Source organism: Vicia villosa, linkage group LG6 (genome assembly GCF_029867415.1).
Source record: "Vicia villosa cultivar HV-30 ecotype Madison, WI linkage group LG6, Vvil1.0, whole genome shotgun sequence".
In the NCBI taxonomy this organism is placed as follows: Eukaryota; Viridiplantae; Streptophyta; class Magnoliopsida; order Fabales; family Fabaceae; genus Vicia; species Vicia villosa.
The window spans coordinates 62,124,120-62,136,170 of NC_081185.1; the positions used below are offsets into that span (position 1 = coordinate 62,124,120).

The 12,051-nt window shown below is 35.8% G+C and overlaps 1 protein-coding gene across 1 annotated transcript; it reads left to right on the forward strand.

Annotated features, from left to right (window-relative positions):
- The first annotated feature begins 5,861 nt into the window (after positions 1–5,861).
- Positions 5,862–10,410, forward strand: LOC131611579 (ABC transporter B family member 15-like). The gene is made up of 7 exons (XM_058883535.1): positions 5,862–6,224; positions 6,308–6,362; positions 6,447–6,625; positions 6,773–7,230; positions 7,333–7,873; positions 7,995–8,861; positions 8,952–10,410. The coding sequence occupies exons 1-7, from the start codon at positions 5,991–5,993 to the stop codon at positions 10,332–10,334; spliced, it is 3,717 nt and encodes a 1,238-aa protein (XP_058739518.1). The 5' UTR covers positions 5,862–5,990; the 3' UTR covers positions 10,335–10,410.
- Positions 10,411–12,051: the final 1,641 nt, after the last annotated feature.

Genomic DNA, 12,051 nt, shown 5'->3' on the forward strand with positions numbered 1-12,051 from the left:
TACGTTTTTTAGTACTCTCTCGAAGAATTTTGAGAACATTCCCACACACAAACCAGTCTGGGAAAGGAGGACTTAGAGCCACACCAAAATCCGCACTTGGTAGTGGAGGTAATTTTGGAGGATGAAGTTTGAAAGCCACTTCATAACGTAGTTCTGGTCGAACATACGAGGGCAATTTCAATTTATTTAGTTTGGTGGAAAACTTTTCGCGCAAAGTGACTGCAGCCTCACGAACGGTCCGACTAAGATCATCAGGCCTATAGATAGTTTCAAAGAATTTTTGAAAAGCTTGGATTTCTTTAATATGAGTTGAAGTACCTTTTTTGAAGTTCTCCTGCACATCAGTGAAAGCTGCGGTTAGTTCTTGAGCAAGGCTGTCAGCATCAAAAATTTGAGAGCTATAATACTCTGTCCACCATTGATGGAAATCTGGTGTAGAGTAGAAAGAAGGTTCGAAAGGAATAGGAGAAAGGTTGGTGACGCCAATGTATTTGTTGATTTTTCGTTCACATTCTTCTTCAGTCAAATACAAAGTGTGGAAACACATATGGTTCCTTTTCTCATATAAGCACTTGGGTGTTATTTGAGTTAGCCCAAACTGCCTCGAGACCAAATTTGGTTGATAGCACATGAGGGTACATTGACCTTTTGACGGTCGAAGACGTTGGGAAAGCAACCTTGGAGTCAGAAAGGCTTCCCAAATTTCCATGGATTCAGTTTGTTGATCTTGAGATGTTGGTGGAAATTTTCGAGTAAACCATTCAGGACCTATTATTCTGTGTACAAATGGGGCCATGGAAAGATCGAACTGATCACGCCGAGCAAACATCATTGAATACGCCAAGAAATGTTCATGAAGCTTTCCCATTTCCTCTTTTGGAGTTAGGTAAGCTAACCTGGTCCCTTCTATAGTTCGATTTTTGATTGTGCTATCTTCCTCATTGACATCTCCTCGAAAAGGAAGATGAGTTTCGAATGTGGCATTAAGCCACAGTTGCAATAACCAAAAAGGACCAGCGTAAAGTAAACTGCCAGATTTGAAATTCTTGGTAAGATTTGCAGCTTCACTAAGGTTTTCATGAAGAGACCCTAGAAGTAGTTGGCTGAGGTTGAGTTTTCTACCAGCATGCAACTGATTAGCCATGCAAAGGTACCTCTTTGCAACCTGGATAGATCTTGAGCAAAAGACGCACCTTGAAAGCCATAATGCTAGAAAAGCAATATGCTCTTCGTCAGATACTGTCGTTTCAGTGGTGACATGGTGCTTCTGGATGAATGCCGTGTAAGTGACTTGCGAATCATTAAAACCTATAGTGTCATTATCCATGTCATTGGGATCAAAGGTTTCGCCAGTTGGTCGAAGTCCCGTAATAGCAGCCACATCAAAAAGCGTGGGGGTAACCATTCCACATGGAAGATGGAAGGTATTGTGAGAAGCATCCCAAAAATGAACCGCTGCTACTAACATGGGTTGGTTGTATTCTAAACCTGTTTTTGACAGTTGGATCAAATCGTATATCCCTAACGATTTCCAAAAGGATCCTTTCTGTTTCTCTACCTTTTCTAGCCAAGCATAACACAAATCAAGATCTTTGGCTAAAGGGAATGACCTAAACACTTTTACAGAGTTGGTCATATAGTTTAACCTAATTTTGGCTAAAGATAAAGGGGTTGCAGTTGAAGTTTCCTCAACGTTAGCAGATTTGCCTAGAGGAGAACGACCGTCTTCATCTATCTTAACTTTGCTAACTAATGGTCTAGTCTTATAGTAAGCAGGGAAAAATTTATTCACAGATTGGATATTTTCACTTGGTAACGGACCCATAAAGGCAAAAGTTTTTCTAGAAAGATCAAAAGGTATGATTACCTGGGAAGCGTAAATAGCGCGTATTTCTTCAGTATTAGGGTTTGGAACGAACTCTCGTTCCCCAGACCGTGTTGCTGATTGGAGCTTCAAAGCGGGTTGAAGAACATTTGAAGATGAAGCCATGGAGAAATTTTTGATTAAAAGAGCAAGATTCTAAAAAGAGTGAAGATGTTTTCAGTTTTTTCGGTGAAGAAGATGAATGAAAGGATGTATAGAGGCACAAGGTCGAGTATTTAAAGGTTTAACGGAAACCTTTTTAAATCTTTTGGGTAAAACCCGAGAGATACGTGGCGGCTGGTGATTTAATCCAACGGCGGTCGAATAAGTTAGCCTTACTCCTAGTATGTAGGAGTAATGATCAGTAAGTAAGGTTAAAACGTGGGAATGTAAGTTATGAGAAGACATCTTTGAAAATGACAAGACGTTTCGGAAACAGTGTTATCAGTGATTATGACGTTAGTCAGCAGTCTTGGAACTTTCAAGGATCATAAAAACGAAATCTTATAATGACAGGAAACGCCTATTTCTGTTGACTCTCGAAACAGGCATTTATTGGGGGCAATTTGTTAGCTGAAGATTTCGTTTCATATTGTTTGTCCTTCGAAGAGGTTGAGAATCGAAGGAAAAGATGGTTACTGATGGCCGTCCCTTAAAAAGTAAAAGAATGACTACTGATGGTCATGCTTCGAAGATAAAGATTTCTAAGTTCGTTGAAGATAGTGAACACTGAAAGACTAATAAAAGCATATGTCTTCGGGACTTAGACAAGATTCATAGAATATGTATTTAAGTATTATTACTTAGCGTGTTTTCGTAGTGTTTTTAATACACTGCCACGCGTCGAAGACGGTCTCAGGCGGGAAGATTTGAAATTCGAAGACGGTTTCGTAACTGTCCAATAACAGATGGCTTCGCTGGAAGTTCTGATAAGAAACGTGGCAGCAGATTAGTGTAGGACCGTTAAGGTCAAAACTAGTATAAATAGGGGTCTTTATGTTAGGATTCCGTGTGTTCATTTTGTACAAATCACTCACATAATTACTCAAGTATCAAGTGTTACGAGAAAGAGTTCGCTGGGAAAATGTACGTATGACACCACCATTTTAATACATGTGTATTGTATTTCGTTTTCGAATATATTTCTGAATTACTGCATTCCATTTATTTCTTGTCATTTACATTTCTGTATCTTTATTTTAATATCACTTACTTTCGAATTTACTTTCACAATTATTTACTTTCAAAGTCTTTAACGTTTCTGCAGTTTAAGATTCTTTATGTTTTAACAGTCTTTAAGTTTCATATGTTATGTTACTTATCTTTTTGTTGAAGTTATAATTACATATAACAAAGCAATTACCAAGATTATTTGTTCTTGAATCGAACAATACTCATCGAAGAAGACAAATTATGAATATGATTCAAATGAACGTTGATAACAATCTTCTTGACTATGTGTCCTAGGATCAATCTAGTCGATCCTGCGAGTAACCAAATCATATTTATTATAGTTTGGAAGACTAGCGGTTGTTTACCGGAAATCACCGTAAACACGGTCACGCACCGGTTTTAAAGTGGATGTCATTCCTCGAGATGGGCCATCTTATAGCAAGTGCGCACGACTAGGTATGTGTCGATTTGAGGAGATTTGGATTTTTAGAGATATTTTTTCTACTTCATAGTCAACCACCTTTGGGCGAGTCCGGCCGCATCATTTGTATCGGGTATCTAAGATCGCGCCACTTTGTACAAGTATTTGTGAAACCGAGGTGTCCTATTTCGGTTACAACTTGTGAATGGACGATGCATCATACAAAAGAGGCGAACACTTGGCCAAATTCTTTTTTTGAAAAAATGGTGGAGTTCAAAGAAATGATGAAGCAAGAGAGGGAAGAAAATAGAGAGAAGTCGAGGAATTTAAAACCAAACCGATTCAATACATATATAACATATCTATATTTAATGTTTCAATGTTTATGTCATTCCCATTTAATTGTTGTCATTTGGTGCACTTGTGAAATTGGAACAAAACAGAATGCACAAAACAAATTGCTTTTGGTCTGTTTCTATTTCTGCATAATTCGGAAGAGCACTTCCGAAATTTAATGCTTCAGGGCTTTTTTCGGAAATATATTTCCGAAACATCCACTGATAGCAAGATAAGGTTTGTTGGGTCCTTATTACTCCAAGAAGTCTATAAATAATGCATATATACATTTTCATCAACATCAAGCCACAAACAACAATGACACAAACCTACCCCCACCTTGCTTTTGTCTACTTCACCAGTGGTTACCTGATGTCGTTACAATTTATGTTCTCGCGCGACATGCCGTTCGCGGAGTTGATATCGACGCTTAACTCTCTCTTGCAATACCAGAAAAATTGGAAGATTGTCAAGCTTGAGTATCGATCGCCTTCACTTGACGACGAGGGAGACGTCTAGTTCACCCAATTTGAGGTCAAGAACGACGAAGATTTAACGGTTATGTGATCAACTTTTGATCGATATTCTTCGAAGGGTCCGATCGAGTTGGATGTGAAACTTCAAATATCAGGAGCCGACGTTATCAAAATGTTATGTCGTCCTCAACTACCCGTGTTTAACAATATATAACTTTAATTTCATGTTGATCTATCTCTTAATTTTGATTATTTATGATAAATCGAAGCTTCGTTGGTTTGTTTTTTGTTTTCTGCATCAGACAATATTTCAGATGTGCATCTACGAAATGTCCTTTTTTTTAAAAAAATAGTTATTTCGGATGTGCACATCCAAACTCACCTTATTCTTATAAAAAAAAGGTGTCTTCGGATGTGCATCTCCGAATGCATATTTTTTTCTAAAAAAAATATTTCTTCGCATGTGCACATCCGAAATCACATTTTTTTTCCAGAAAAAGATACTTTCGAAGATGCACATCCAAAATATAGAAACATTTATGAAATTTCACCACAAATTCTTATTCTTAAGATGACATAGGGATCTATAAAAAAATTTGTCAATTTGGATGCCTCAACCCTATACATATGGTGACATATTTAAAGATTATTTGGACATTTTCCTTATATATATATTTTTTTGCTAAGATAACCACCTCTTTTCAAGCGAACACAAGGGAATAGGACCACGTATACTTATAGAGTGATTCAGCCTTATACAATGAAAAGTTAATTCTTTAAAAGTTATTGCAGTAACATGCACAATATTTGTTCAATTAGATAAAAAAAAATTCTCATATCTTCGGGAAGAAAATGGCTTTGCATATAGATTGACTCACACATCATTTTTTGAATTATGATACATAGTGGATTATTATCACAATATGCTCGAAATAGTAATTTTATAGTTTGTTTTGATTTATCTAACTACCGTTTTTGTTAATTTTGATAAATCGAATCCATGTCTTTGTGCTCTTTATTTATTTATTTATTTATTTTCTTTTCATTTTCGAATAAAAGTTATTTGTCGAGTATCTCTCTTAAATTATAAACACTTATTATTATTTTTCCTGTATATTCCACAAAATCTTTTTATAGTAATGTTTAATTTTAAACGCCTGGCTATAAAAATTGTGATACCTATGCATATACTATATATTTTCAATATGTTTTGTATATTAACTAATACTAGTATATTTTAATTTTAAACCTATGGCTACAAAAATAGGATGTGATGCCTAAGCACCGTGTCCTGGCTACACCGAATGCAATAACAAAGCAACAATTTATTGCACAGAAATTAAAGCAAGACAAATTAAAAAAAATTAAAACTAATACATTTTACCTATACTAATAAGGTGTAGGTTTAACAAGTGTCAAAATATCTTTTCCCATAGAACAATAATTGTAAAGTCAAAGAGGTTCAACTCACAGTACAATTTTCAGAGAGTTCAGTTCATACAGTCTACAAAGTATTAACCATGGTCTACATTCAATTTCTACAAATTAATAGAATCCATTAACATTTGTATTATTCCAAAAATTATTCTAGTCCAACTAATTTTACCCCCACTACACTGATTTCTATAAATTCTTAACTATGCTACAACGTTCTTCAAAATCAAGTTAGTCTAAGAAATCTTACTGTTGTTTGTTTCTAAAAAAAAAATTGTGCAAGAAAATGGGTGGTGTGGGTGAGAAAAAGGAAAGGAACAAGAACGTGAATGGTTCAATATGGTCCATTTTCATGCATGCAGATACACAAGATTGGTTCCTTATGGTATTAGGTACCATTGGTTCAATTGGTGAAGGCATTATTACACCTTTGGTTTTGCTTATTAGTAGCCGCATGATGAATAATTATGGCACTTCATCTTCCACTGATGGAAACACTTTCATCCATAATATCAATAAGGTTCTCTCTCTCTCTAAACATTCTCGATCACACATGAAATAATAATAGCTAAGAGTGTTTTGTTTTTTTGATTCATGATGCAGAATGTAGTGGCTTGGATCTATTTGGCTTGTGCATCTTTTGTTGTTTGTTTCTTTGGTGAGTTTTGTATTTTTTTTTACTTTCCTTTACTCTTTTCATTTAAAATTTATTAATGTTTATATTTTGTTTACGTATTTTTAGAGGGTTATTGTTGGACAAGAACAAGTGGAAGACAAGCTGCAAAAATGAGATGCAGATATTTGAAAGCAGTTCTTAGACAAGATGTTGCCTACTTTGATTTGCAGGTCACAAGTACTTCCGAGATTATCACTAGCGTCTCCAACGACACTCTTTTAATTCAAGATGTTATCAGTGAAAAGGTATTATATTTTTTTGTCACCATTTTCTTATTCAGGATCGTCTTTAAACGTGTGCAAAATAGACTACAGCATGGTTACGATGTCAAAAACTTAAGACAGTCCTGCTTATAGTTATTTCATATATTAACATAGAATTTGTTTTTGCAGGTTCCAAATTTTTTGATGAACATTTCATCATTCATAGCAAGCTACACAATGCCTTTTATAATGATATGGAGATTGGCAATTGTTGCATTTCCATTTAGTTTTCTTCTAGTGATCCCTGGATTAATCTATGGCAAGACATTGATGAGTTTATCAAGAAAGATAAGAGAAGAGTATAATCAAGCTGGCACAGTTGCGGAACAAACATTATCTTCTATCAGAACTGTTTATTCTTTTGTCGGAGAACAGAAATCCATGAATGCCTTCTCTAAAGCTCTAGAAGGTAATGTGGAGTTGGGTTTAAAGCAAGGATTAGCGAAAGGTTTAGCCATTGGAAGCAATGGTTTTGTGTTTGCCATTTGGGCTTTCTTGTGCTATTATGGTAGCAAAATGGTTATGTATCATGGTGCTCAAGGAGGCACAGTTTTTGCAGTTGGAGCAAGCATAACGGTCGGTGGATTGTAAGTATATATCTCTTCCTTATCTTTTTCTTATCGAGTAGATCATGCGTACAAAACTGAATGCTTATTGAATTGTGTTTCTGATAATCTTACATGAAATAGAGCATTAGGAGCAAGTTTATCCAACATGAAGTATTTCTCTGAAGCAATTACGGCTGGTGAAAGAATCAAGAGAGTAATAGAAAGAGTTCCCAAGATCGATTCTAACAGCACAAAAGGCGAAATATTAGAAAACATTTCTGGCGAAGTGGAATTTGACAATGTAGAGTTTTCATACCCAACAAGACCCGAAACCATTATCCTTAAAAAGTTTTGTCTTAAGATTCCAGCAGGAAAAGCAGTTGCGTTGGTTGGTGAAAGTGGTTCAGGGAAATCGACAGTGGTATCGTTGTTGCAACGATTTTATGATCCAATTGGGGGAGAGATTCGTCTCGATGGAGTGGCTATTCATAAGTTAAAGATTAAATGGCTTAGATCGATGATGGGTTTGGTTAGTCAAGAACCTGCCTTGTTCGCAACTAGCATTAAAGAGAATATATTGTTTGGTAAAGAAGATGCTACTGAGGAAGAGATTGTTGAAGCCGCTAAAATTTGTAATGCTCATGATTTCATTTCGTTGCTTCCTAATGGTTACAATACTCAGGTAAGTTACATCACTTATCATGCATTACTTTGTTTAAAAACACGATCCAGTGTCAAATTTTAGGCTCTGTGCGGTAATCTGTCTTTCACGCTATTAATGTATTTATGTATTATTGATACAGGTAGGAGAAAGAGGAGTTCAATTATCAGGTGGACAAAAACAAAGGATAGCAATTGCAAGAGCAATAATTAAAAAACCACGAATCCTTCTTTTAGACGAAGCAACCAGCGCATTAGATACTGAGTCCGAACGACTGGTTCAACAAGCACTCGACAATGCAACAACAGGTTGCACGGCCATCATCATTGCTCATCGTCTCTCCACAATACAAAACGCTGACATTGTTGCTGTCGTGCACCGAGGAAAAGTTACCGAGATTGGCTCACATGACGAACTTCTCCAAAATGATAACAACCTTTACGCCTCCCTTGTCCGCCTCCAACAAACCAAAACTGAATCAGGAGAAACGGATGCAGCTACCTTCACAAACACTCAAAGCTCGTCCTTGGTGGTGGACCCTACCAAATTGGTTGATGATAAAATCAGTTCTAATAATCATAATGTCAGTATCAAAAACAGCGATATCGATACTGATAAAACGGTCTCGTTTTGGAGATTACTTGCATTGAATGCTCCAGAGTGGAAGCAAGCAGTTTGGGGGAGTTTGAATGCAATGGTATTCGGTGCAATTCAACCTACTTTTTCATTTACAATAGGATCAATGATATCTGTGTATTTTTATACAGATCATGAGGAGATTAAAAGAAAGACTAGGATTTATTCACTTGTGTTTTTCGGTTTCTCGTTGATAACTTTGGTGGCTAATATTGGACAACACTATAACTTTGCTTACATGGGAGAGTACTTGACTAAACGTGTAAGAGAGAGCATGCTTTCTAATATACTCAGTTTTGAAGTTGGGTGGTTTGATAAAGATGAAAATTCTAGTGGTGCTATTTCTTCTCGACTTGCGAATGATGCTAATGTGGTAAGTTTCTTGTGAATTTTTTTATATTATTACTTATTTCTCTCTTTAATCAATTTTACTATGATTATTGATGAGTGATCTTTTGTTTAGGTGAGGTCATTAGTTGGTGATAGAATGTCTTTGTTGGTACAAACTTTCTCAGCAGTAGCAACAGCTTACACTATGGGTCTAATCATTTCATGGAGGCTTGCACTTGTTACCATAGCTAGTCAACCAATTTTAATAGCTTGTTTTTATACAAAAGGTGTTTTACTCAAAAGCCTTTCAAGCAAGTCTATTAAGGCCCAAGAACAAAGTAGTAAGTTAGCTTCTGAAGCAGTTTCAAATCTTAGAACCATTACTGCATTTTCATCTCAAGATAGAATACTCAAAATGCTTGATGAGGCCCAACATGGCCCAATTCAAGAGAATTTTCGACAAGCGTGGTTTGCTGGTTTTGGCCTTGGGTTTTCGCAATTCTTCATGTCTTGTTCTTGGGCCTTAGGCTATTGGTACGGCGGGAAGCTTTTGGCGGAAGGGAAGATAACAAAGAAAGCATTGTTTGAGAGTTTTATGGTAGTGGTGAGTACGGGCCGGGTTATAGGTGATGCTGGAAGCATGACTAAAGATATTTCCAAAGGTGCAGATACCGTGAGCTCGATCTTTGCCATTTTAGATCGGCGCACAAATATCGAACCAGACGATGCTGATAGGTTTAAGCCCAACACTTTAACGGGCCAGATAGATTTTTGCGATGTGCATTTTGCATACCCTGCTAGGCCTGATGTGATAATATTTCAAGGTTTTTCAATTACAATTGAAGCGGGAAAATCGACTGCGTTAGTAGGGCAAAGTGGTTCGGGAAAGTCGACGATCATAGGATTAATAGAGAGATTCTATGATCCATTACAAGGAAGTGTGACAATAGATGGTATGAACATAAAATCATATAATCTAAAGTCACTGAGAAAACACATAGCTCTTGTGAGCCAAGAGCCAACATTGATAAATGGAACCATAAGGGACAACATTGCATATGGAACAACATGTGACAAAATTGATGAAGCTGAGATCATAGAAGCAGCAAGAGTAGCCAATGCTCATGATTTCATAGCTAGTTTGAGAGATGGGTATGAGACATGGTGTGGAGACAAAGGAATGCAACTTTCAGGGGGACAAAAGCAAAGGATAGCAATAGCCAGAGCTATGTTAAAGAATCCAAAAGTGTTGCTGCTAGATGAGGCAACAAGTGCACTAGATAACAAGTCAGAGAAAGTGGTGCAAGAAGCATTGGATAAGGTAATGGTTGGAAGAACAAGTGTGGTTGTGGCACATAGGTTGAGTACAATACAAAATTGTGATGTTATTGCAGTTTTAGAAAAAGGGAAAATGGTTGAGATTGGAACTCACAAATCCTTGTTGGCTAATGGACCTTCTGGTGCATATTACTCTTTGGTAAAGCTTCAAACCAAGCATGCAGTCTCAACTAATTAAATTGTGTGTTTTGTTTCTTTCTTATTAGCACTTAGTATTATTCTCAAATAATGGAATGACATGTCTATCATCTAGAATCAGGACTATTCTCAGATTATTCTTGAGTAATAATGGTATTTTACTAATCATTTCAGTATTGTTCTTACTTTTCTTTTTTACAAATTTTAAATAACCCCTTCATAATTTAAATTTTTTTGTAAGATATTATTTGTTTAAATCAACATTTTAATGTTGTAACACAGATTACAAAATGATGTTATAATTTAAGCTTAGAAAAAAAAATCTAAGATGATGCATCACTAACAAGAAAAATTATAATTATACTATATTTTAAACTATGAATATAGTAAGAAAATAATTAAAAACACTCAAACAACTTTATTTCATAAAACATAATATTAACAAACTTTTACTAATTTCACGAACATTGGACATTACAAACTTAAACCAAATACTTTACAAACTTGAACCAAATGACATAACTATTAAAATCTCATACATTCTAAGAATATATGACATGAGGATGAAAATAATTTTTTTTTTTTTGAATTGGAATGTGAGTGAGTCATAAAAAGAAAACATATAGAATATTTGTAATAATGAGAATATAAAAAAGGCCTAACATAAAAACTTAAGGAAAAATTGAGTAACTTAAACTAAGACTTATTAATGTTTAACCATATTATTCCTATGATAAAAAAAATGGCCCATTTTTTCTTATAAATTCAAACTAGAGAGTCCGATAATATGTGAACTTTGAGTGAAGTTTTAGGTCATCCGTGGGCAACAGTGGTCACCTCCTTTCAATGTGGTGCAGTTCGAAAGGGAAGTACCTATGTTCTTTTTCGGGATCTAGTTTTCTTGGAGTCCTTTATGTATCTATATGTTTGTAGGTATCTAGTCTGCAACGATTTGTTTAGTTTTGATGTTAACAACACTCTTAAGAGAAGCCTTCATCATTCTTACTGGTTCAAATGGTATCATATGATATGTGTTTCAAGTGATGACACTTGATATTGTTAGACGATGTGACGGATCTAGAAGGGGGGGTTGAATAGATCACTCGTTTCCTTTTCGCATTTTTAAAGATTTTAATGCGAAAGCTACCCGGATTTGCGAAATCGTCTAATAACGACCCTTTATTGGAAGGACCGGATATGCTAAACCCAACGTGATGAAAAAGGTGAACTAACACGTTGTATTATCAGTTAACTTGTTAGGATACTTTAGAATATTATTTCCAATGCTTTATAGACAAATAACAACAATAATTTGTGTGTGAGTGATTTTATCAAACACTTGGTGTGCATAAGTTACCAAGCACTAACGGTTCACACAAACACAAATTAAGCCAACTGAAAGTAAACAAGCGATAAAGTATAAGAGACACACGATTTGTTTAGGCAGTTCCCCTTGTCTTTCTCGCGTAGGGTACGTCTGCCACTAATTCTAAATTTAGAATTAGGATATTCAATATTGAATGCAAAGTGTTTACAAGAGAAGAAAATGTTACCAATTACCAACTACAAAAATGCAGAGTTATTGAAACAATGTTCTTCTCTTCCCTTGATTCGAGATGAACCAAGTGTTTCTCAAACCCTCTGCTCGACTGATTTAATCCCAAGATCGTGACCCCAATTCTTCCTCCTTTATCCACCGATTGTTGCTACCTTGTTGAGTGAATCCATGATTCCTCAATCCCTTAAGCACGGCTGAA

Coding starts and splice junctions, on each gene's coding strand:
- LOC131611579 (XM_058883535.1), top strand. CDS start 5,991: ATGGGTGGTGTGGGTGAGAAAAAGGAAAGGAACAAGAACGTGAATGGT. Junction 7,874..7,994: donor CTAATGGTTACAATACTCAG/GTAAGTTACATC, acceptor TTATTGATACAG/GTAGGAGAAAGAGGAGTTCA. Junction 8,862..8,951: donor TTGCGAATGATGCTAATGTG/GTAAGTTTCTTG, acceptor TCTTTTGTTTAG/GTGAGGTCATTAGTTGGTGA.